At 46.9% G+C, this 26,588-nt stretch overlaps 2 protein-coding genes across 9 annotated transcripts in view; one reads left to right on the plus strand and one right to left on the minus strand.

The window, feature by feature from the left end:
• gstz1 (glutathione S-transferase zeta 1) overlaps positions 1–9,516 on the plus strand; it is a 48,198-nt gene extending 38,682 nt beyond the window's left edge. For all 7 annotated transcript variants that reach the window (XM_041214800.1, XM_041214797.1, XM_041214802.1 and 4 more), the window contains 5 exons: positions 671–796; positions 1,076–1,154; positions 3,434–3,486; positions 7,837–7,886; positions 8,937–9,516. In XM_041214800.1, the coding sequence (XP_041070734.1) occupies positions 671–796; positions 1,076–1,154; positions 3,434–3,486; positions 7,837–7,886; positions 8,937–9,057 (429 nt within the window). In that variant the 3' untranslated portion in view covers positions 9,058–9,516. The remainder of the gene's footprint in view (positions 1–670; positions 797–1,075; positions 1,155–3,433; positions 3,487–7,836; positions 7,887–8,936) is intronic.
• A 2,929-nt stretch (positions 9,517–12,445) lies between these two features.
• Positions 12,446–26,588, minus strand: part of zgc:163014 (uncharacterized protein LOC100038766 homolog) — a 30,151-nt gene continuing 16,008 nt past the window's right edge. For both annotated transcript variants that reach the window (XM_041215071.1, XM_041215072.1), the window contains exons 6-12: positions 25,821–25,943; positions 23,097–23,296; positions 20,786–20,982; positions 19,322–19,413; positions 18,162–18,213; positions 16,869–16,966; positions 12,446–12,781 (exon numbers count right to left, since the gene is read on the minus strand). In XM_041215071.1, the coding sequence (XP_041071005.1) occupies positions 12,585–12,781; positions 16,869–16,966; positions 18,162–18,213; positions 19,322–19,413; positions 20,786–20,982; positions 23,097–23,296; positions 25,821–25,943 (959 nt within the window). In that variant the 3' untranslated portion in view covers positions 12,446–12,584. The remainder of the gene's footprint in view (positions 12,782–16,868; positions 16,967–18,161; positions 18,214–19,321; positions 19,414–20,785; positions 20,983–23,096; positions 23,297–25,820; positions 25,944–26,588) is intronic.

Here is a 26,588-nt window from a genome sequence, read left to right on the forward strand (position 1 = left end):
TTTTAATGCCTCAGACTTCGTGTGACCCCAGAGTGAAAATTTTGGGGGGGGTACGAGAATTGTGGTGGGGGCAGGGTGCAGCAGGTGCTATTGTTCTTGATCAGGGAGGTGGGGGGAACAGGAGTTGAGTGTGGGGAGAGCTGATAAAATGGTATGGTTTCTCCAAAAATAACACACATCTACCTATTCACAGGTGTTTTTTGCAGCAGGAATTAGGCCACGCCCATAAACTCAAAAGCGAGAATTTAAAAGGGCCTTTCAGCTGTTAGAAATCAGTCACAACTTCTTTGGCAGCCATTGCTGCCTTGGAGCTCATGGGCCCCAAAATCTTGTCACGACCCATAGTTTGGGAAACCATGGTGTAGGAAGATGGAGATAATGCAGAAGATCAGCCATGATCGTGTTGAATGGTGATGCAGTCTCGAAGAGCTGAATGGCGTACCTCTGCTCTTGTTTCTTATTTTCTTGCTAGGTCACTCTTAGCATCCCGGTCCCATCTCCTTTATCAGGTTGTGAAGGACATGTTTCTGTGCTGTAATATTTGTGCTTCTGGCCTGTAAATTGTAACCAAGTCTATTTATAGATCTGAGAACATTTATCAGTTTGTAGTTATTTTCATGTACAGTTGCTGCTATTTGTTTTGACCAGTAACACTCTCTTCTGATGCTAGCTGGCTATCATCCAGTACCTAGATGAAACCAGACCTGGTCCACGGCTGCTCCCTGAAGATGCCAAGAAACGTGCCCAAGTCCGGATGATTTCTGACCACATCACCTCTGGTATTCAACCTCTACAGGTATGACTTTGGTTGCAGAAACCAATATTTTTGGGCTTTCCTTTGACTGGGGTCGGTTACTCATTCTCATGTCTGGTGAATACCTCGTGCTCTCGATCTTCTGTGTATCAGGCACAGACAGCAGCACGTTCCTCCATGAGATCACATGGGTCGGATTTGTTGTTTAGATTGGATAAATCCCAGACTGGTCTGCTCTGGTCACTTGGGGTGAGGTTCATTTGGTTTCACTATTGGTCCCATGTGCCTGCAGCTTACTCGCTCTGTCTGTTTTTCCTGCAGAACTTGAATGTGTTGCAGAAGTTAGGAGATGAGAAGAAGCTTGAATGGGCTCAATGCTTCATCATCAATGGCTTCCAAGGTGAGACCTGACAGGCGGCCCCACAGACTTACCGTATGGGTGCTGTGTAACATTCTAACCCATCCTACACCAACACTGCCAATTACCATCTCTAATATTGCCCAACTCCACAACTGCCTCAGTTCATAGTCTGCTAAAACTTCGTCAATGCCTTTATACCTCCAAACTTGACTATTCCAAGGGTCTCCTGCTGGCCACCCATCTTGCACCCTCTGTCAACCTGAGCTCATCCAAAACTCACATTCCTCTATCCTAATTTGCATCACATCCTGTTCACCCATCACCTATGTAGAAAGATAGAAACTAAGAGCAGGAGTAGGTCATTCGGCCCTTCCAGCCTGCTCCGCCATTCAAATATGGCCATGGTTGATCCCCTATCTCAGTGCTTTTCCCCCATACTCCTTGATGCCTTTAGAGTCCAGGAGGGCAGAATTTTGCCCTTGATGGGCGGGTGGGCCCGACCGACTCGATGATGGGCAGGCAGCCGATCGCCGCTGCCAAAACAGGCCCCGCTGCCATTTTACATGGGCGGGCCAATTAAGGCCCATCCAGCCTGACACCCGAAGGGACGTGCTCTGCGCTCCCTGTGCGGACAGGCAGGGGGGGGATTCTCCAAATGCGAGATAGAGTGCACGTCTCCCTGAGGCAAAGTGCTGCTTCAGGGAGATCACTGAAAGGCTGTCAAAGATTAAAAATAGAACAGTAAAATATTCATTAACATGTCCCCCTCATGTGGAAAATGTCACATGATTTGGGACATGTTAATGAAATACATAAAACCTTTAATAAACGTTTTTAAATCCAAAATCAAACCTCATCCCACCACTGGGTGAGGTTTGTAAAAAAAATAAATAAATAAATAAATCACGTACCCACCTGCCCTTTGGGCCCGTGCGCCGAGCCAAAGTTCGCACGGGCCTCTCAAAATCCTGATCGGTTGGTGAGTTAATGACCTTAACAAGGCCTTTAATTAATGGCGGGCACACATTGCGCTGCATAGCACACACGCCAAGCTAACTATCGCGATGCCGCTCGCTGACATCGGGACGCTCACATGACGTTCTCAGCGCTGGCATGCCGGCTCAGCTACCCGCACATCCGCCAGAAGATTCAGCCCCAGAAATCTATTTCCTTCCTAAATACGTTCAGTGACCCGGCCTCCACAGCCTCTGTGGTAGAGAATTCCACAGGTTCACCACCCTCTGAGTGAAACAGTTTCTCCTCATCTCAGTCCTAAATGGTCTACCCCACATACTAAAATTGTGACCTCTTGTTGTAGACACCGCCCCCCCCCTCCCCCCGCCAGAGGAAACATCATCCCTGCATCCAGTCTGTCCATCCCTGTCAGAATTTTATACGTTTCAATGAGATCCCCTCTTATTCTTCTAAACTCCAGTGAACACAGGCCTAGTCAGCCCAATCTCTCCTCATACAACAAACCTGCCATCCCAAGAATCAGCCTGGTGAACCTTCGCTGCACTCCCCCTATGGCAACTATATACTTTCTTAGGTAAGGAGACCAAAACTACATACAATACTCCAGGTGTGGTCTCACCAAGGCCCTGTACAGCTGCAGTAAGACATCCTTGCTCATGTACTCAAGTCCTCTCGCAATGAAGGCCAACATAGCATTTGCCTCCTTAACTGCTTGCTGCACCTGCATGCTTGCTTTCAGTGACTGGTGTACAAGGACACCCAGGTCTCTTTGTACATCAACATTTCCCAATTTTTCATCATTTAAATAATAGTCTGCCATTCTGTTTTTCCTACCGAAGTGGATAACTTCACACTTATCCACGTTATATGCGTCTATGTGCTTGCTGAACTACACAGGCTCCCAGTCTGGCAATTAAACTCTCACCCTTATTTTCCTCCCTATTCTCTGCAACCTCTTGCAGTGCCACATCCCTCTGAAATCTCTGTCCTCCTGCAATTCTGACCAGTTTCATATGCCTGATTTCCATCATTCCATTATTGGCACTGTGCCTTCAGTTGCCTTGGGCCCTAAGCTCCTGGAATTTCCTTCCTAAACCTCTCTGCCTCTCAACCTCACTTTCCTCCGTTAACACACTCCTTAAAATCTATCTTTTTGACTGAGATTTTAGTTATCTATCCTAATATCTCATTTTGTGGCAGTGTCAAATTCATAATCACTCTTGTGAAATGTCTTGTGACACCTTCACCTTGCCATGTTAAGGGCACTATAAAATGAAGTTGTTGTTGTTTTACTGACCTCATGCTGCTCCATCCTCCTCTGCTAATGTCTGCCTGCTTTCCAGCTCTGGAGAGTCTCCTGCAACAGACGGCTGGGCGATACTGTGTCGGCGACGAGGTATGTATGAGCATGCTTCCAACAGATTGTCTATTTAGGATGGCGTAAGATGATTTAGAGACAGTGACTCAGTTCAAGCCCTTGCACAGTTCAAGGTGAGAACTGACTGCATTCTCATCATGAGTTGATCCTTCATCAGGCCAAGGACGTCCAGAAAATCATGCATTTAAGGTCATGTCACCTTGGCCATGGGGCAGTCATTCACCTCACCGTCCCTCGTGCCTCCAAGCATTATCTTGGAGTTGCTGGATTTGATGAAGCTGCTCTATGTCGTAATGGTGTTGCCACTTCCCCAATAGCGCACAGAGCTCATTTCAGACTGCATTGAATTTGAATGCTTTTTTAAAATTTATTCATTCATGGGATGTTGGTGTTGCTGGCTAGACCAGTATTTATTGCCCATCCCTAGTTGCCCTTGGGAAGGTGGTGGTGAGCTGCCCTCTTGAACCGCTGCAGTCCATGTGGTGTAGGACTGTTAGGGAGGGAGTTCCAGGATTTTTATCAGCGACAGTGAAGGAATGGCGATACATTTCCAAGTCAGGGTGGTGAGTGGCTTGGAGGAGAACTTCCAGGTGGTGGTGTTCCCATGTGTCAGCTGCCTTTGTCCTTCCAGGTGGTAGAGGTGATGGGTTTGCACTGCCTCCCACACCCTTCTCCCTCCCCTGAAGGTGCCTATGATAGTGGCAGCTCAGGTCCCATGGGTACCAATTGTCTTGCCCAAGCTGCCAATATTCATACATGGGTCTAAACATTGACCTTTCAACTGCAGGGGGAATCACAGCCAAGCCCAATCTTGTTTTCACTCAGTGAGCAAAGCCATGGGGCAGCAGACAGTGATCAGGAGCCTTTGCTGATTTCCACCCCTAACCTATAGACATTGAACCTATTGTAGCTCACTGCCATCTCCAAACCTCTACCAATCCCCCAACTCCCCAAACTATCAATATACCAGGGACCTTCCTGCTCAGCACCACACTGCGTAGCATCTGTCCACCAAGTCCTCTCAGACTTGGGTTAATATGCATGGTTTATATGCAGAGTTCAAAGTATCAGTAGTGCTCCTGTTGTGGAGGTGGAGTGAGCTGGGGCAGCACAGGGATGCTGCTGGTCGTGGGGGAGGGAGCATGGGAACAGGAGTAGGCTATTTAGTCCCTTCAGCTTGTTCCACCATCCAGTGAGATCATGGCTGATCTGTTACCAAGCTCCATAAAATTGTTTTTGACCTATATCGCTTGATTAACCAAAAGAAGGGGAATTCTTCTCTGGCCTCTGGTTAGCACTTTCTTAGGCAGAAAATATTGCGTAGACTATTTTCTTAATGGGGAGAGAATTCAGAAATCTGGAGTGCAAAGGGACTTGGGAGTCCTAGTCCAGGATTCTCTTAAGGTTAACTTGCAGGTTGAGTCGGTAGTTAGGAAGGCAAATGCAAGGTTGGCATTTATTTCGAGAGGACTAGAATATAAAAGCAGGAGTGTGCTGCTGAGGCTTTATAAGGCTCTGGTCAGACCACATTTAGAATATTGTGAGCAATTTTGGGCCCCATATCTCAGGAAGGATGTGCTGGCCCTGGAGAGGGTCCAGAGGAGGTTCATGAGAATGGTCGGCTTAACGTATGAGGAACGTTTGAGGACTCTGGGTCTATACTCGATGGAATTTAGAAGGATGAGGGGGGATCTGATTGAAACTTACATAATACTGAAAGGCCTGGATAGAGTGGACGTGGGGAAGATGTTTCCGTTCATAGGAGAGACTAGGACCTGAGGGCACAGCCTCAGAGTAAAGGGAAGACCTTTTAGAACAGAGATGAGGAGAAACTTCTTTAGCCAGAGAATGGTGAATCTATGTAATTCATTGCCACAGAAGGCTGTGGAGGCCAGGTCATTGAGTGTATTTAAGACCGAGATAGATAGATTCTTGATTGGTAAGGGGGTCAAAGGTTACAGGGAGAAGGCGGGAGAATGGGGTTGAGAAACTTATCAGCCATGATTGAATGGCGGAGCAGACTCGATGGGCCGAATGACCTAATTTCTGTTCCTATGTCTTAATGGTCTTATGGTGTAGTCAAGAGTCATGTGATGAAGGTGAAGCTGAGTGTTTCTCTAGTGGGCCCTGCATTGCTCTCCCTGTACAGGTAACCTGCAGTCCGGGTAAGTACGTAATCCAGGCAGATGCAGTGGCAGTGCTGAGGGAACACTGCACTGGAAAAGGGTCAATACTGACAGTCTGCTCTACTGTCGAGGGGTCAGCGCCGAGTGAACATGGCGCAGAGAGAGGGTCTGTGTGAGGGACCGTGGCGCAGAGAGAGGGTCTGTGCAAGGGACCGTGGTGCCGGGGGAGGGTCTGTGCCGGGGGAGGGTGGCGCTGAGGGAGGGTCTGTGCAAGGGACCATGGCGCTGGGGGAGGGTCTGTGCTGGGGGAGGGTCTGTGCTGGGGGAGGGTCTGTGCTGGGGGAGGGTCTGTGCTGGGGGAGGGTCTGTGCTGGGGGAGGGTCTGTGCTGGGGGAGGGTCTGTGCTGGGGGACGGTCTGTGCAAGGGACCGTGGCGCTGGGGGAGGGTCTGTGCTGGGGGAGGGTCTGTGCTGGGGGAGGGTCTGTGCCGAGGGAGCGCGGCGCCGAGGGAGGGTCTGCGCCAGGGGAGCGCGGCGCCGAGGGAGGGTCTGCGCCAGGGGAGGGTCTGCGCCGGGGGAGCGCGGTGCAGGGGGAGGGTCTGCGCCGGGGGAGGGTCTGCGCCGGAGGAGGGTCTGTGCTGAGGGATCAGTTTGAATATTTATGCTGCAAGTACCCAGCTGTAGCTGTCCTCCACCTTTCTTGACCTATCCTCTATCTCCAAATTGTTGGACTGCTTGTTGGACATCCAACACTGGATAAGTAGAAATTTTCTCCTGTTACTTATTGGTGAATCTCACCCCACTGGCTTCAGTCCTGTCACAAACTCTGTTCCCTCACCACTGACTTCATCCCGCTCCCTAGCAACTATCTTTGGGCTAAACTAGATTATTCACAATCTTGCTCCTGTATTTGACTCTGAGATGAGCTTCTGAGCACATATGCGTGCCCTCACTAGGGCTGCCTATTTCCAGCTCCACCACATCACCCAACTTCGACTTCTGTCTCTGCTTATCTGCTGCTAAAACCCTCAATGCGCTGCTGGTTGTCTCTCACATATTACCCTCTGTAAACTTGAGCTCATTCAAGCTCTGCTGCTCGTGTCCTAACTTGCTCCAAGTCCCATTTGCCCCGAGTTCGCTGATGCACATTGGGTCCCAGTCAAGCAATGCTGTGATTTTTTTAAAATGCTCATTACTTGTTTTCAAATGCCTACAAGGCCTCACCCCTCTCTCTTCCAGGCCCTCCTAGATCCCTGCGCATCGAAGATTCTGGCCTCCTGAGCATTCTCAATTTGAATCACTCCATCACTGGTATTGATGCCTTCAGCTGCCTGGGTCTGAAGCTCTAGAATTCTCTCCATACACCTCTCCACCCTTCCTCTCACTTTCCTCTAAGACATTCCTTACAGCATACCTCTGACCAGGCTTTGTCATCTGACCTCATATCTCCTTATTTGACTCTGTGGCAATGTTTGTTTCATAACACTCCTGTAAAGCCTCTTGGGATGTTTTATATAATGCCTTTAATGTCATAATTGAAAGTTCTGGTTGTATTGCCGGAAATAAGATAAGTGGCAGGAGGTGTAGGGGGGACATGAGGAAGAACTTTTTTACGCAGAGGGTAGTGGGTGTCTGGAATTTGCTGCCCAAGTTGGTGGTAGAGGCAGAAACTCTAAACTCTTTTAAAAAGTACCTGGATCTGCACCTAAAGTGCTGTAAGCTGCAGGGCTATGGGCCGGGTACAGGAAGGTGGGATTAGAAAGGGCACCTGGGTGTCCTTGGGCTGGCATGGACAAGATGGGCCGAAAGGCCTCCTCCTATGCTGTAACTTTTCTATGGTTCTAAATGCAGAGTCAGTTTGTGCACAGCAAGCCCCCACAAACAGCAATGCGATACTGACCAGATAACTTGGCTTAGTGATGTTGTCCGGGGGTTAAATCAGGCAGGACACCCCTGCTGTCCTTAGAAATAGTGTCATAGGCTCTTTTATGTCTACCCGAGCAGGAAGATAGGTTGAACATCTCATCTGAAAGGGGGCACTTCTGACAGTGCAGCACTCCCTCAGTACCCACTGGGAGCGTTAGCTTGGATTTTGTGCTCAAGTCCCTGGAGTGGGACTTTCTAACCTAGAGGTGAAAGCCATGCCCAACACTGATGTAAGATGTGATGGAAGGTTAGGTTAATGTAAGTTTGTTTCTTGTGGAGTGTTTGATTTAATCTTGACGCAGCCTCTTCCTTTCTAGGTGACAATGGCTGACCTGTGCCTGGTGCCACAAGTGTACAATGCTGTGAGGTAAGGCTTTGTGCAGCAACCCTTGGCTTCCAGTCAATTTCCTGCAGAAACTAAAACTATGTCCAGTGCAAAGGAGAAGTAGTTGAACTAACTGACCCAATGAGAGCACTTGTTGACCAAAAAGCACTAACCAATGTACACTTGCATTAAAGTCCATTTCAGATTTTCACTCCAGATTAAACAGGGTATTTCAACAGTAACAGGTGCTCCTGTTTGTGTTCAATTTCTCTCCACAGCCCCCTCCCCCACACCACAAACCTGCATCCTTATTAACTAGTTCACTCATCCTAACTCCCACAAAGAGCTGAGGCTTCCTTCTCGCTGAGGTCAATCCCTATCTCTCCCACATGCCCATTTATCTCACTCCCCAGGCCAATTGTTCCTCCATGGTGCCTGTGCTTCTCTTGAGTTATAAGACAGAGGTTTTAATGGGAGATTTTATTGTTCATATAGATTGTAATAAGATTTGCATATGTCAAAAATGTAATAAATTTCTTGTGTTCAGGGTAGTTTTCTACAACAATATGTTCTAGAATGAACAAGAGGGCAGCACACAATAGATTTAATGTTGAACCAGATTTAGTTAACATCTAGTAGTAGTTCTGTTGAAGGGTCATGAGGACTCGAAACATCAACTCTTTTCTTCTCCGCCGATGCTGCCAGACCCGCTGAGTTTTTCCAGGTATTTCTGTTTTGGATTTCCAGCATCCGCAGGTTTTTGTTTTTATATCTATTAGTTAACACCCTAATGGCAGATTCTGACCATTGTCATGTTGATATTTGTGGGATCTCATTATCGCCTGTTGTGATGTAGGAGATGCAGTGTAACAGAGTGGGAGGGCAGACTCTTTATCCTTCTCACCTGTCAAGCATCTATCTACCTTGCATCTTCCCCCACCTCACCCAAAACCACACTGGGAATTAGAAATTCCCTGGAAGAGGGATCTTCCTGATGAGGTCCTGCCCCATTTGAAATGAAATTTTCTAATCTGTGCCACGCTGTGATTCACTCAGTCACTTCAAGATGATGCCTTATCTTCTCACGAGCAGGTTCAAGGTGGACCTGGCACCATTTCCCACCATTGAAAGGATCAATAACTCTCTGCTGGAACTAGAAGCCTTCAAGGTCAGTCACCCATCTTGCCAGCCTGATACGCCTCCTGAACCCTGACCCCCAGCAGCAACGGTAATGTCAGGTCCAACCATTCTTGATGAAAAGGGGACCCTCGCTAATCACAGCCTATGACTGAGTTTGATGTAAGGAACAGTTTGTAATTAATCATTTTGAAAGTTCAAACAATGTACTAGAATTCACTGTTCTCTCCTTCCCAGTTCTAAATGTACACATGTCTAGACTTTAAAAAAATTTTTGTTTCTGTTCCAACCTTTAGCACTTGTTGATTTTTTGGCCAGTTTTTTGTCGATTTTACTGTTATTAATCGCTATGGCAACTGTCATAATGTGTTTGCAAATCATGCCACTTGATGGCTTTGTGGAGCAAGTTTCTCTCCCACATCTGTCACCATCCTGTATTGTTCAAATGCTTTTGATTTATTAACTGATTCAGTCAATAAAGGAAAAATGATTTTGTAATGTCTGTTTTCTGCAAATAAAACCTTACTGGAATCTAGATTGTTTCAGCTAGTTAACGTTTTTACTTGAAGTTGCTGTTTAACATTTTAATGTAGCCTTTGCTAAAAAGACAACAGAAAAACAGCTTCTAAAACAGCCAGTGGAAAAGGCCAGGAAAAGATGTGTATGTACCTACACCACATGGACTAAAACAGTTCAAGATGGCAGCTCCCCACCACCTTGAGGGTAATTAGGGATGGGCAATAAATGCTGGCCCAGCCACTGACCTGAGGGTAATTAGAGATGGGCAATAAATGCTGGCCCAGCCACTGACCTGATGGTAATTAGAGATGGGCAATAAATGCTGGCCCAGCCACTGACCAGCACATTCATGAAGAAATAAATCCCTGAGTGTGCTGAAGATGGATAATTGACAGCTGTGATAAGTGCGAGAGCAGGAGGCTGGATGGGATATATAACCAATCTATAGAAAATCTGGAGAATGTGTCAATGAGTTAAATAAGTAGGAGAGGAGAACATGAAACCCTAAAAAGCTGGAGGCCTGAAAAAGGAAAGCAAACACTTAGGGTGCAGACTATTCAACCAGGCCAAACCAGCACACTGTCTCTCTGCACACCCCCCCCCACCCCCCCCAACAGACACAGCAATGAACCTGTTCCACTCAAGCACCTACTGGCCCAAGGTAATGGAGCAATGTGGTGAAGATCTGAGGCTGTGAATGTGAAGGCCAGAGGGCCAAGTAGAAAGAGCTTGTCAGCATTGGCTCTTGCCACTCTAGGTTTTTAACAAATTCATTCTTGGGATATGAGCATTGCTGTCGAGGTTAGTATTTATTCCCCCTTCCTCTTAAGGTGGTGGTGAGCCACCTTCTTGAACTGTCCATGTGGTGTAGGTACACCCACAGTGGTGTTAGGGAAGGAGTTCCAGAATTTTGACCTAGTGACAGTGAAGGAACGGTGATATATTTCCAAGTCAGGATGGTGAGTGACTTGGAGGGGAACTTCCAAGTGTTGGCACAGCAGCAACTTCCAAGGTGGTGTTGGAGGTTGTGGGTTTGGAAGGTGCTGTTGAAGGAACCTTGGTAAGTTGCTGCTGTGCATCTTGTAGATGGTACACACTGCTGCCACTGTGCACCAGTGGTGGAGGGAGTGAATGTTTAAGTTGGTGGATGGGGGTGTCACCCAAGCGGGCTGTATTGTCCTGGATGGTGTTGAACTTTGAGTCTGGTGCTGCTCCTGGCATGCCCTCCACTCTTCATCGAATCACAGAATCATAGCACAGAAGGAGGCCATTCAGCCTAAGCTAGTCTGCACCAGCTCTCCAAATGAGCATTATGACCTAGTGCCATTGGCCTAGCTTTTCCCCGTACCCTTGCACATTGTTTCTATTCAAATAATCATCTAATGTCCTCTTGAATGCTTCGATTGAACCTGCCTCCACCACACTTCCAGGCAGCGCATTCCAGACCCAAAACACTCGTGTGAAAAAGTTTTTTTCTCATGTTACACTTGCTTCTTTTGCAAATCACTTTAAATCTGTGCCTGCTTGTTCTTGATTCTTTTACAAGCGAGAACAGCTTCTCCCTGTGTACTCTGTCCAGCCCCCTCATGATTTTGAGCATCTGTATCAAATCTCTTCTCAGCCTTCAACTCTTCGTGGAGAATTGTCCCAACCTCTTCAATCTATCCTCATAGCTGAAGTTTCTCATCCCTGGAACCATCCTTGTAAACCTCTTCTACACTCTTACCAATGTGTTCACATCCTTCCTACAATATGGTGCCCTCGTACACCATAACTAGGGTTAATCCACTGGCTTGATGGTAACCCTCCCTAACAGCACTTTGGGTATACCTACACTATAACCTACAGCACATGTGCAGTGATTCAAGAAGGCATCTTACCACCATTGTCTCAAGCGAATTAGAGAAGGGCAAAAAATGCTGGCCTAGCCAACAACACCCATGTATGAAATGATTAAAAAAAATTGCTGAGTGAAGAGACATGCTGTCAAAGCTTTTCACCTTGCACTTCTCAGGGCAGTTCATAAGAATACCAATAGTAAAGGGAACAAAAATTTATACTGCGTAAGAAGAGTGCTGATTGTTTGACAAATGGACTCTGATTGGTAGAGACGTTAGGCTGAATGCACGTGGGAACAATGAACTGCCACACTTTTGTTCAAATTCATGGGGAATGAACCAGGGAACAGTTGTCCCCAAACTTGTGTTTAGTTGAAAAAGGCACGATGCATGGATATGCTCCTTTTATCTGCAAAGGACAGGGCCATGCGTGTGAACAGATGTAGCTTCTAGCATGCATAAGTTAATCACATTGCCTGATAATCTTCAATTGATTTTCAGTATAATTCTTAGCACAATTAGGATTGATTAGCAAGTGCTGTTCAAACACAGAATCACATCTAATGTTGGCAGTTATGTTTTGAGTTTTGCAAGCACTCCCTCCAAGGCCAGTATATCCTTCCTAAGGTCTGGTGCCCAGAACTGCTCTCAGTAATGCCAGGTGTGGTCTAATGAGGGCTTTGTACAGCTAAAGCATAACTTCTACCCCCTTGTGTTCTAATCCTCTTGATGTAAAGGTGAGCATTTTATTAGGCCTTTTTGATTCATCTCTGTACCTGTTCATCAGTGGCTCACCTCTACCTTCAAGAGCAGCTAAGGGTAGGCAATAAACTCTGGCCTTACCAGTTATACAAACATGGTCAAATTCAAGAAAATGCTGCAAAATTCCCATCTTTGAAGTTACTCGAGTCCATGTCGTAAACACTGTGCAAAAGCACCTGGCCTATCCTTGCCCACCAGGAACCACAAATCTGTTTTATATAAAGCCCTTATAACTCCTCTGCCCGAGCTCCCAGAGGGTGAAAATGCCCAACCACTGCCTGAGCCAGTCCTGATTAATTGCTCAAGCTTGTTACTTTGATCATTAATGCAAGATGAGGCCCCAGCTGTAAATTTTAATGTTAACTGCCATGTTGTCCAATCATTTAATAGTTGCAAAGGTACAGACCACATAGCCTGCTCACAAATGCTCAGAGACAAATCTCTCTTTCATGGAATGTCCTTTCAGCAGATGTTGGTTCAATATTCAAGCTTCACCCAGTTCCACTGTGACTCGAAATGTGTCGCTGTAGAATTTCCCAGCATCGTCTGAGCCCCCGAACACCAACAGCGTGTGGCAGGACCCCGTGCGACAGCAACTCGAACTCAGGTGCACCAGGCTGTGACCCGCTCGTGGCACCGCGCAGAGAGAATGGTGAGACAGACTGCTCCAACTGTAGGTATCTGATGATGAGGGTAGTAGACGGAAGAGCAGGAATAAGAAAGAATTAGGATTAGACTTAAAGTCAGTGTGTCAGGCTTAGGGGTTAATATTAGGGTCACGTTTTGGAGCTAGGGTTGTCGCTAGATGGATCCCTTTTTATTTCCACAGATCTCTCAATCGAGCAGCACACACACCTCACTCCCCACTTGGAGTCACCAACTCTGATTGGACTCCAATCCAGGAGGCTTTATTGCATAATATATTGGCTCCACCCCTACTGGATAAGTTAATCAATAATGGTGGATAGAATACCCATAATCCTCTGTGCCCCAGAAAATGCTCTATCCACTGTGTGGTGTTCATGTGTACCACAGAGTGTTGAGAGTTCAGTCAGAATGCAATGTCCCACTGATTTCTCTCCTTTATTTGTTTGGAGCTGAATCTTTGATTCTGGGAGAGTCTAGGATAAGACAGGTTTGGTGACCCTCATTGGAGAAATCCCCCTCCTTCCCTGCAACAAGGGGATATGATGACATTGTGGTAATGTCCCTGGATGAGTAATCCAGAGGCCCAGGCTAATACTTTCGGGAAAAAAGCAAAAACCTGCAGGTGCTGGAAATCCATTACAAAAACAAAAATCCCTGGAAAAACTCAGCAGGTCTGGCAGCATCTGCAGAGAGTGACACAGTTAACGTTTCGAGTCCAAATGACCCTTCAACAGAACTAAGTAAAAATAGAAGAGAGGTGAAATATAAGCTGGTTTGTGGGGGGAGGTGGGACAGGTAGAGCTGGATAGAGGGCCAGTGATAGGTGGAGATAACCAAAAGATGTCACAGACAAAAGGTCAAAGAGGTGTTGAAGGTGGTGATATTATCTAAGGAATGTGCTAATTAAGGGTAGAAAGCAGGATGAGCAAGGTACAGATAGACCTAGTGGGGGGTGGGGTGGGGTAGGGGTGAAGGGATCGAAATAGGCTAAAAGGTAGAGATAAAACAATGGATGGAAATACATTTAAAAATAATGGAAATAGGTCGGAAAAGAAAAATCTATATAAATTATTGGAAAATAAAAGTTGGGGGGGGGGGGTGGTGATGGAGGAGAGAGTTCACGATCTAAAGTTGTTGAACTCAATATTCAGTCCGGGAGGCTGTAAAGTGCCTAGTCGGAAGATGAGGTGTTGTTCCTCCAGTTTGCATTGAGCTTCACTGGAACAATGCAGCAAGCCAAGGACAGACATGTGGGCAAGAGAGCAGGGTGGCGTGTTAAAATGGCAAGCGACAGGGAGGTCTGGGTCATTCTTGCGGACAGACCGAAGGTGTTCCGCAAAGCGGTCACCCAGTTTACGTTTGGTCTCTCCAATGTAGAGGAAACCGCACTGGGAGCAGCGAATGCAGTAGACTAAAATGCTGCTTCACTTGAAAGGAGTGTTTGGGCCCTTGGACAGTGAGGAAGGGGGAAGTAAAGGGGCAGGTGTTGCACCTTCTGAGGTTGCATGGGAACGTGCCTCCTTGTCTTTTTGTCTGTGACATCTTTTGGCAATCTCCACCTATCACTGGCCTTCTATCCAGCTCTACCTGTGCCCCCACCCCCCCGCCCCCCCCAAACCAGTTTATATTTCACCTCTTTTCTATTTTTACTTAGTTCTGTTGAAGAGTCATTCGGACTCGAAACGTTAACTGTGTTCCTCTCCGCAGATGCTGCCAGACCTGCTGAGTTTTTCCAGGTATTTTTGTTTTTGTAATGGGTTGGGAACAAGGGCTCAAATCTCACCATGGCAGCTGGTGGAATTTAAAGTCAATTAATAAAACGTGGAATCGAAAGCTAGTCTCAATAATGGTAACCATAAAACTATCAACTGTTGCAAAAATGCATCTAGTTCAATAATGCCCTCTAGGACAGGAAATTTGCCATCCTTACCCAGTCTGGCCTACATGGTGACTCCAGACTCAGCAATATTGTTGACTCTTAACTGCCTCTCAAACAATTTGGATGAGGGAACCAAATGTAATATTTCCAAGTTTGCTGACAACACAAAATTTGGTGGGAAGGTAAGCGATGAAGTGGGTGTTAAGAGGCGATTTAGACAGGTTGAGTGAGCTGGCAAATGTATAGCAGATGCAGTATAATGTGGATAAGTGTGAATTATCCAATTTGGTAGGAAAAACAGAATGGCAGAGTATTATTTAAATGGTGATAGATTGGGAAATGATGATGTACAAAGGGACCCGGGTGTCCTTGTACACCAATCACTCAAAGCAAGCATGGAGGTGTAGCAAATAGTTAAGAAAGCAAATGCTATGTTAGCCTTCATTGCGAGAGGTCTTGAGTACAGGAGCAAGGATGTCTTACTGCAGCTGTACAGGGCCTTGGTGAGACCACATCTGGAGTAGTGTGTGCAGTTTTGGTCTCTTTACCTAAGAAAGGGTATACTTGAAATAGGGGAAGTGCAGTGAAGGTTCACCAGACTGATTCCTGGGATGGCAGGATTGTCATATAAGAATAGATTGGGCTGAATAGGCCTGTATTCACTGGAGTTTAGAAGAATGAGAGATCTCATTGAAACATAAAAGATTCTGACAGGCATAGACAGACTGGATGCAGGGCTGATGTTTCCTCTGGCCGGGGGCAGGGGTCTAGAACAAGGGGTCACAGTCTCAGGATGTGTGATAGACCATTTAGGACAGAGATGAGGAGAAACTTCTTCACTCAGAGGGTGGTGAACCTAAGGAATTCTCTATCACAGAGGCTGTGGAGGCCAAGTCACTGAATATATTTAAGAAAGAAATAGATAGATTTCTGGACTCTAAAGACGTCAAGGGGTATGAGGAGAGTGTAGGAGTATGGCATTGAAATAAAGGGCCAGCCATGATCATATTGAATAGCAGAGCAGACTCAAGTGATCTACTCCTGCTCCTATTTTCTATGTTTCTATGCAATACCCTAGTAGGCACTCAGTTGAAGAGCAATTAGGAATGGGCAACAAATGATGGTCTTGCCAGTGGCAGCCACATCCCATGGAATAAACATTTTTTTTTAAAAAGCTCAGTTGCTATTGGTACACGAACATTCGGTCTCTAAAGCACCAAAGGCTCTCAGTACAGATCAGCCACCAACTAGCTGTGATGTAACACAACAGCAGAATAGGCTCGAGGGACCAACTGGTCATCTTCTGTTCCTTCTGTCAAGGCAGAGCAATCACAAACATCCAAACAAACAGCCACAGTTACAGAAGCTACGCTCCATGCCTGCGATTCCCAAGTGGGATCCTGATGTATTCCTTTGAGCAGGAACTAAATAGGAACATTTACTAAGCAAACTGGTCTTATATTCCCTGGCTTTTAGAAGAATGAGAGGTGATCTCATTGAAACATACAAGATCCTGGAGGGACTTGACAGGGTGGACACGGAGGCTGCTTCCCCCTGGCTGGGGAATCTCAAACACGGGGGCACAGACTCAGGATAAGGGGCCAATCATTTAGGACTGAGATTGAGGAGAAACTTCTTCACTCAAAGGGTTGTGAACCTTTGGAATTCTCTACCCTAGAGGGCTGTGGTTGCTCCATCATGGAATATATTTCAGACTGGGACAGACAGATTTTGGTCTTTCAGGGAATTAAAGGATACAGGGAACGGGCAGGAAAATGGGAGTTGAAGCCCAAGATCAGCCATGATGGTATAGAATGGCAGAGCAGGCTCGATGGGCTGAATGGTCTCCTCCTGCTCCTATTTCATATGTTCGAAACAAGATTGTCTCTCACATGGATTTGGAGGTGGAGGAGGATCCAAAGGGTCTAAAGAAAGAACTAACAGGGCCATTGGCTCCATCGTTTCGATAGGGCCCTTTCACTTGCTCTCTGCATTCTGGGAGATCCAATCCCCATTGCTTCTTGGCAGGAGCGACAAAGAAAAAATTCCATCGCAACTCCAGAAATACAACAGCGGCTACAGGAGCCCATGGATCAGCAGGTCTCCTGGATTGCCCAGGGACAGAGATGGAGGAGCTTCAGGACATCTCCCCACTGCCCACCACCAACACCAGGTGTCAGCTTTCACCACAGCCAATCCACAGTTTTACAAGCAGAAGTGACAGTGCTCTTGGTGTCATACCTATATTGAAGATGTACAAATCCTGCAGGGCACCACTCAGATTATGCCCACCACTGATCAGAATCTTGTTACCGCACAGAGGGACAGCAGCGTGACGACTGGAGAGAGAAACATTTGCATTTTCATTGTACCTTCCACAACACCTCAGCATCCCAAAGAACCTTATAGCCAATTACACCCCAAGTGCAGTCACTGTTGCAATTGGTAGGAACTGGAGATAGTTTAAGTTATATTTCTATCTGTGGGCGTTAGTAATGAGTTTTAGCTTTAAGTTTAAATTTGATCTGTGTTTCAGCAGTAACATCAGCTGGGACCATAACACAATGTGGAAACAATAGTCGCAATTTGGGAGGCTGTTCATTAGCAAGTGGATCACCTCCAACAGCGTACACTGTCCCCATCAAACATTCCCAGGACAGGTACAGCACAGGGTTAGATACAGAGTAAAGCTCCCTCTACACTGTCCCCATCAAACACTTCCAGGACAGGTACAGCACGGGGTTAGATACAGAGTAAAGCTCCCTCTACACTGTCCCCATCAAACACTCCCAGGACAGGTACAGCACGGGGTTATATAGAGAGTAAAGCTCCCTCTACACTGTCCCCATCAAACACTCCCAGGACAGGTACAGCACAGGGTTAGATACAGAGTAAAGCTCCCTCTACACTGTCCCCATCAAACACTCCCAGGACAGGTACAGCACAGGGTTAGATACAGAGTAAAGCTCCCTCTACACTGTCCCCATCAAACACTCCCAGGACAGGTACAGCACAGGGTTAGATACAGAGTAAAGCTCCCTCTACACTGTCCCCATCAAACACTCCCAGGACAGGTACAGCACAGGGTTAGATACAGAGTAAAGCTCCCTCTACATTGTCCCCATCAAACATCCCCAGGATAGGTACAGCACGGGGTTAGATACAGAGTATAGCTCCCTCTACAGTGTCCCCAAACACTCCCAGGGCAGGTATAGCACAGGGTTAGATACAGAGTAAAACTACATTATTCTACCTGAAAATTATGCCCATCTTCAAATTCAGAAAAACACACACCCAAATGTAATGCAATCACCATCTGCCTCATTAATCCACACTGGCTATCCTGTTGTGTCCTAATCCTATCTGTAGGTTCTGTCAGTGAAATTGCCAAATTTGAGGAGGAAATGTAGGGAACATGTTTCTGAAGAGCTGATCAATGTCAGTTCACAAAGATCTCTCTCAGGCGCCTAAAGCTGTGGGTTTCCCTATTCGCCTTTCAATCAGTCCATGTCAATGGCCTGGAGTGGTACCTACCATCGTGGTGCAGGAGAGCCTCTGATCTGTACATTAACATACTCCATGAAACCTGGAAGAAATAGACAGGGTTCTGGTTGAGAAATAATCCATCTGGAGAGAGTTCTTCACCCCAAAATACAAATCATCCACTTCCTCACCGCTCCCTTTAGCAGCGAACAAACATAGCTCTGCACAGACATAGCCAATCTTATAAGTGACTGAAGTGCTTCAAACGGAGGTTGAATGTGAACTGTGCTGCAGGTATATTCACTGAGGCTTGATACATGCACAATAACTTTAAAGGAATGGGGGCCACAAGATCTAAATAAGCCTCCAACATTAAGCAATTGCCCAATAAGTTCATCATAAGCCACATGTCCTGTGGATTCCTCGGAACGATACCGGAGCGAGAAGGATTAAATTATGAGCTTGCAAAGACTAGTCTTGTATTGCCTTGAGTTTAGAAGATTCAGGGATGAACTTATTAAGATGTAAAATGATTGAAGGATTTGTTAGGGTGGGTCAGGGAGGAAGCTATTTCCTCTGATGGGCAAAATGCAGAACAAGACGCAAAACCTTCAAACTAAAGCCAGGCTGGTCAGCGGTGATGTCAGCAGCACTTCTTCACATAAAGAGGAATGGAAATCTTAGACTCATGCCCCCACCACCAAAAAAAATCTGTTGAGGCTGGGGGCCAATTGAAAATTTCAGAACTGAGATTGATAAGTTTGTGAGGTATAAGGATCACAGAAACATGGCGAGTAAATGGAGTTAAGATACAGATCAGCCATGATCTAACTGGAATGGCAGCACAGGCTCAAGGAGCTGAATGGCCTCCTCCTGTTCCTGTCTTCTTAATTGGAAATCCAGATGTGGATATCTGCACCATTGATGATATGATCCCAATGAGCTTTTCCGACAATTGCAGTCACTCACTGACACCAGCTTTTCACTTCCAGGTTTTGTGTAAAAAAAATTTAAATTTTCAAATTGCCCGTGATGGGATTTGAATTCCTTAACTCCCCTCCTTACCCCCAGCTTCCTGGCTTTTACCTCTTGCCCTCCCTCCTTGGATTTGAATCCATCACCACAGGAACTGATCAACTAGGAATCAGTTTCTGTTAAACCCCCATCCATACCCCTCTTGTTCTTAATCCTGAAGCCAGGAGTCTCCTCACCAAGATCCAACACGTGAAGGTCATTCAGAAAAACTCGGTTCCGACTCCCACCAAACAGGATGAGTTTATCTCCTAGCAGAGTGCCAGAGTGACTGGACAGAAACAAAGAGGAACAGAAAGCATCAGTATAAACAGGTCTGATCTCCGCTAGGCAGAGCTGGCCGTCCCTGGGTAAGGGAGGGGGAAATCCTGGAAAGCACCTCCTCACCCCTGGTCAGACACCGAGTGTGTGTCAAGGACAGGGTCAGGCTCCTGTCTAACTAAACATGCCCATCAGGTACGGGTATCAGCTATGGTTCAGTGGCACCTGAATGAGAAGGTTGTGGGGTCAGGCCCCACTCCAGAGACCTGAGCCCATTATCCAGGTTGACATTGCCCCTGAGGTGCCATCTGTCAGATGAGACATTACCACCTTACCAAAGAGGAGGTCCTTGTGGCACACTGGGTGGCATCTCTGCCTCTGAGTCAGAAGCTTTGGATTCAGGACCCACTCCAGGACTTGATGGCCAAGTATTCATAGCACAGCCATTCAGGTTGATTAAAGACTTGTAGATCCTACCAACACAGGCCAATGGCAGGCGGTAAAAGCAGGAGAGATTCCTGGTCAGCTGCGTGACGGAAAGAACATTGGAACCTCTACCACCACTATCCCTAGCTCCACACTACAACATGTAATAGTTTATGCTGCCAGAGCAGCTCGGACTCCTTTTGGCAGGAGAGAGGGGGTGTGGGCGGGCAGGCGGGGGGTGTGCAGGTGGGGGTGTCTGGCTCAGTTGCCTGAATGGCCAACGTGGATCAGATTGGCTTCGGGGTTCAATTCCTGCTCCAGCTGGGGTGGATTCAGGGCCTGTCTCCTCTGGTGGAGCCGCTATCAGGCTGGGAACTGGCAAAGATGATTACACCAAAGCCCTGTCCACCACCTCAAGATGCTCGAAATCCCACAGCCTCAATTCAAAGAGTTCTTCTCCATGTCAGGGAGCCAATATTTATCCCTCAGCCAACATCACTAAAAGAGATTATCAAGTCGTTACCTCATTGCTGTGCACAAACTGACTCAAAGGCATGAGAGCTAAGAACTGAGCCAAGTTGACCACAGCAAAAGGAACAATGCCCTGGAACTAAAACCAGAGATCAGTGAAAGTGACATTGAAAAGCCATCAGATTGTCTTTAAAAACTCATCTGGTTCACTGATGTCCTATAGGGAAGGAATCCTGCCATCCTTACCCGGTCTGGATCTACTTCAGTCCCCAGACTGATATGGTCCCCTGAAGTGGTCACCTGGTTTGAAGCAAACCTGCTACCAGCTGTTCAAGTAGCACCCACCACCACTACCACCATCACCTTCTCAGGGCAACTAGGAATGGGTAACAAACGCCGGCCCATCCCACATCCCAACAACGAGTAAAGGACTAAACTTGAACGAACTCAACACTTTGCTGTGCCGGACGAGGCAGGTGACTCACCCATACCGAGGGAGGGGCCTTTCACCCACGACAATGGGCTGGTACCAGATCTCGTGCTCAGGGTTGAAGATGTAGAGGGCATTGCTGCAGGTTTCCGCAGGCAGGTGAGGCCGGCAAACAAGCCCACCAAATACAAACAGCTCCTGCTGGAAGACCACCGCGCTGTGATAGGCCAGTGACGGCACTTTGCCTTTCCCCTGGGAGCGAGAATACAGAAGGTTTCCATTAACCGCACTGTGTAACAGGCGGGAACAACAGCTCCATTCAGGTAGCATCTTTAACTTAACATAACGTCCCAACCCACTTTAGACAACAATTTGACCCCAAGTCACGTAAGGAGAAAGTAAAACAGGTGACCAAAGATTTGGTTGAAGAGGTAAATTTTAAGCAGCATCTTAAAGGGAGAGGGAGAGTTGGAGAGGGAATTCCAGAGATTGGGACACAGGCAGCTGAAAGCATGAGTGATTGAGCAATTAAAATCTGGGATGCTGAAGAGACCAGAATTAGTAGAGTACAGAGATCTCGGAGGAGAGTTTTAAAATCAACGCTTCAGTAAGAAGATTTCAAATTCTTAGAGTTTTCTAAAACGACATTGATTCAACAATTTAGGGATCCTTTACATCCAGCCAAAAGATTGTAGGCAGTTCAATATCAGAATAGATCCCGCCCATGAGGAGTCAGATAAATTACACTGGCGTCTTGATGGGTAAGTGTCAGCTGTGGCTCAACAAGTGATAGCAAACTCACCTAAGTGAGAAGGTTATAAGTTTGAGTCATACCCGAGAGGCATCAGCCCAAAACCAGGCTAACAGTACCGAGGGAGAGCCGCGCTGTCGGAGGGTCAGTACCGAGGGAGCGCCGCGCCGTCGGAGGGTCAGTACCGAGGGAGCGCCGCACCGTCGGAGGGTCAGTACCGAGGGAGCGCCGCACCGTCGGAGGGTCAGTATCGAGGGAGCGCCGCGCTGTCGGAGGGTCAGTACCCCATGAGGGGGTTAGAGAGTGGGCCATCCAACCCAGGAGCCCTTTCCCCACAAAACCCCTTCCCACCAGTTTCTGATCTCCCTCAGTCCAGTGACCAGCTACGGCTCCAGACAGTCTGTAGCCCTCTGGTCAGCTTCTGCGAGCTTGGGGCTCTCGGACTTCGCCCAAACCTACCCTCATCAGGGGAGACACCAAATAAATCTCCTCATCCTGTATAAATCCAAATCTCTCCCATCACCCCTACCACATGGGGACCTGCTGGGAGCAGAGAGTTGGAAAGGGGCAGTGGAAATCCAGTAAATGGGCAGAGCTGCGGCTGATGAAGCTCAATGTGGAGGGAAGTGAGAGGCTGAACATCTTGGACCTCAAAGATAGGTCAGAGTATTGTTTAAATAGTGAGAAGCTAGGAAGTGTGGAGGGGTAAGAGAGATTTATATAACAAAAACAGGTATCACTAAAGCCACAAAAAAAAAGAAAAATGTTAGTGGAATGTTGCCATTTATCTTGACAGGGTTGGGATTCAAAAAGGTGAAAGTTACAGAGCCTCAGTTAGGGCCCGTCTGAAGTACCTGGGTTCCGTTCTGGGCACCACACCTCAGGAAGGATGGATTTGCCTTTGAGGGAAGCAGCAGAGAATGAGACCAGCGCAGAAATTACCAGCATAGGTGGCACAGACTGAGCTTGCATTCCCTCAAGTATAGAAGATTAAGGGGTGACCTAACTGAGGTGCTTAAGTTGATTAAAGGATTTGGAAGAGTCAAGACAGGGAAAATATTTCCCATTGTTGGGGTCGGGGGCGGGGGGGAGAGAAGTGTCCAGGACGAGCATCAGAACTTTAAAGTTACCCAACCAGGCCACTTAGCGGCGATATCAGGATAAAACATGAAGGGCACTAAAAACCTGGAACTCTTTCTCTGTTGAGGCCGTGGGTCACTTGAAAATGCCCAATAAAAATCTATCAAAATTTTGTCAAGTGTTAAGGAAGAGACAGAATCATGAACAGTTACGGTACAGAAGGGAGCCATCCAGCCTGATCAGACATCACCTGATTAGATGATGGAACAGGATTAATGGGCTGAATGGCCTCCTTGTGTTTCTATGACAGTGCCAAGAAGGAACCAGTGACCGGAAAAGATCAATTGCCTCACATCCTTTAGAAAGTACCTGGATGAGCACTTGGCACATCATCACATTCAAGGCTATGGGCCAAGTGCTGATAAATGGGGTTAGATAGGTAGGGCAGGTGTTCCTCACGTGTCGGTGCAGACTCGATGGGCCGAAGGGCCTCTTCTGCACTGTGAGATTCTGTGAATTGGATGTTTCTACTTACGATCACAAACGACCACTTCCAGGTCGAGGTGTCCAGGATGTAGACATTACTGAAACATTCTTCATCTTTCATTCCCCCAAAGATGTAAACGTGTTTGGTGTCGGGGTCGTACGTGGCTGAGTGACCACAGACACTCCGAGGGATTGGGATGGTCATTGTCGAGGTCGTTTCCAAGGGAAACCAGAAATTGTCACCATTGTCTGCTCAAAAAAAAAGACAAATGTCAGAGATCATTGATATTAAAGTTCAAATGGAAAACACAGTTACAGGAAAAAAATTCAAAGAAATGGAAGAGTAACAAGACTGAGATCACTCTAAAGGGGAGACTCGGCAGAGTGCACGATCAGACTCGCATATCTGAGATTTGCTTTGGTGCTGATTAAATTCATTGAAAAACTCAACAGTCAATGGTGGGGAAGTGGGGGGGGGGGTGGAAATGGGGGCAGACGGGTAATGGGGATGGACCAGGCTGTACAGAGCGGGGGATAAAAGGTAGGGGGGGGGGGTGGTGGGGGAAGAGAGGGAGTTGGGGTGGAGGAGGTGGGCTGGGGAGTAGGAGCACTGACCAACATTGACTCTCAACGTGTCAAATTTCAAATTCTCATCCTTGTTTGAAAGGCCTCCAACAGCCTCATTCCTCCTGATCTTGGTCGCTTCCTCTGTCCCTCAGCGATCTCTCTGCCCCTCCTAGTCTGGTCTGGTTTCCCAGGTGCTATGCATCGGAAGTCACCCACGAAACCTCTCCCCTTAGGACCTGTCTTAAAAGCCACTTCACTGACTCAACCATGATCACCCGTCCTAACATCACCCTCTGAAGCTTGATTTCCATTCCCTTGTCACGGTGTGAAGTGATTTTGTTCCATTTTAACTGCACAGTAGAAATGCTTCACTGGGGTGGGGATGGAGGGTGGAGCTGAGAGTGACTCCCCAAGTCTGAGTGGTTCCAATTTTCCTGGTTTCTGTTTTCAATGCCCTGGCGGCATTTATCTTAAAAAGTGAGAGGGTCGCTGTACCTGATAGTGCGGGGTTGGGGCTGGAGAGCTGAACACCAGCAACTGGTTCAGAAACGTGTCGGTGCATCATTAATATAAAAATAAAACATGCTGCAAATGCTGGAAATCGGAAATGAAAACAGATAACACTGGTACCATCTGTCGAGAATTAACTGAGTTGATGCTCCAGGGCGATAATCCTTCACTAGTTAACCCTGTTCAGCTCTGTTCTGCAGTGATGGTGGACCACCTCCTGGAATCACTGCTGGCGGGCTCAGTATAAACCGAGTGGCTTGCTAGGCTATTTCAGAAGGAAGCTAAGAGTCGACCACATTACGTGGAGGAGTCACAGATAGACCCAGACTGGGTAACGACAGCTCCCCTTCCCTGAACAACATTACTAAACCGGTTGGGTTTTTAAACAACGATCTGGCAACTCGATGGTCACCATTACTGATGTCAGTATTTTCTTTTTAAATATACACAAACTGAATTCAATTTCTTAAGTTGTTACGATGAGATTCTCTGGATTATTACTGCAGAGTTATTGTTCCCTCTGCTTGTTCCCCCTCCCACCAGCTGGGGTTCCGAATATGCAGCATCTTTCTCCAAACAGTGACACCAATCACAACAACTTGCATTTATATAGCGTCTTCAACATAGTAAAAATATCCTAAGGTGCTCCAGAACAATGTTCAGATAAAATCTGACTCGTCACATATCAAGACAGTTGATCAATACCCTACATGGCTAGAGGGTGGTGAGGGGTTAAACATGGTGATAAGCTGAGGGATATTTGGTGATTCCCCCCCCCCCCCAGTCAGGGTGGGTTCAGGGAATCAAAGGGGCATCTTTTAGCAGGGCCCCTTGTGTTACTCACAATAAGAGGTTGTGGTGGAAGAATTAATCCAGGCCGGTCTTTTGGTTCAAGCTAGTTTATTTTCAAGACAACTCCTCAGTGCTACTAACTTCCACCCAATGTGTTCCAGCTGTATCTTCTTATTCTGTTTAGATGGGATAATTAATGCCCATCACCTGTTTAACTAGTAATTGGTTTTAACAAGGTGGTTGCCATATTAACACCTTGCAGCTGGATCTGTATCTCAACTCCATTTACCCTCCACATCCTGTAATACGTTTCCACAACAAATAAAAATCTACCCATCTCAGCCTTGAAGTTCCCAATTGACCCTCGGCCTTAACAGCTTTTTGGGGACAGGAAGTTCCAGGTTTCCACTCCCTTGTGTGTGAAGCAATGCTTCCTGACATCACCCCTGAACATCCTGGCTCGAATTTTAAGGTTTTCTCCTCTCGCTTTGCTACACTATATAGTAGTTACTCTCTATCAACTGTACCAAAACCTTTAATCATCTTAAACAGCTCAATTCTCTTTCCCTTTAACCTTCTAGACCAAAGGGAATACTAACCTCCTCTATGGTCCAAGAAGCTGTCCTCATAATTTAACCTTTAACCTAGCATCAATCTGGTGAACAATATTCGACACGAAAAATTAACTCTGCTTCTCTGTTTGCAAATGTTGCCAGACTTGCTGAGTTTTTCCAGCACTTTGGTTTTATTTCAGATTTCCAACATTCGCAGTATTTGCTTTTATCATCGTTCTGGTGAATTGGCGCTGCCTCCCCCTTCCCAAGGCCACTATGGCATCCCTGAGGTGCAATGCCCAGGACCGAACAAAGGCTCCAGATGCTGATCTCCCCCAGATCACACTCACCAATCTCAAGCCTCCACAGGCCATCTTTACAGTAGCTCTTCTGTCTCCCCTTTCCTCCAATCAGAATCGCTGTATCCGGATCGCTCAGACACAGTGTGTGGTCCCAGCGAGGACTCGGACAGGCTGCAAAGATGGAAGGTCTGAGTTATTGAGGGAGAGAATGAGTCAGAGCGCGCAGGGGTCAGGCTTCCTTCCCAGTAATGAAGGCTCTAATCTTTCATTTAAAACACAGCACCCCAAGTTCATGCCTGCTCTGAGGTGTGGTGTGTGGCAATGGGGAGGCCTTTTAATGCCCAGCCTATTTGAGGAGGATGATATAGCTAATTAGTTGACTCCTGCACACAAACAACTTGTATTTAATAAGTGCCTTTAACATAGTAACACTGCAGCGTTACTGAAACAGAATCCGAGACCAAGCCACAGTTAGACAAACGACCATAAGCTTGGTCCAGGAGGCTTAAAAAATGTTAAGGTGTTAAAGAAAATTTTAGGAGAGTGTTGTGGAGGGGTGGATTGGGGGCAAGAGCAAGCAGGTTGGGGGATATAGCAGCAAGCGAGAGTTTTGATGGGATGGCGGGAACGGGGGTGATTTCCAGAGCTCTAGGCCCCAGGCAGCTGAAGGTATGGCTGCCCAATGGTGGTCCGATGAAAGTTGGGGATATAGGAAGCCAGAATTAGGGGAGTGCAGAGATCTTGGAAGGTTGTAGGGCTGGAGGAGATTACAGAGATAGGGAGGGTGAGGCCAGAGAGAGATTTGAAAACAAGGAA

The sequence above is a fragment of the Carcharodon carcharias genome, chromosome 20, assembly GCF_017639515.1.
Source record: "Carcharodon carcharias isolate sCarCar2 chromosome 20, sCarCar2.pri, whole genome shotgun sequence".
NCBI classification, from domain to species: domain Eukaryota; kingdom Metazoa; phylum Chordata; class Chondrichthyes; order Lamniformes; family Lamnidae; genus Carcharodon; species Carcharodon carcharias.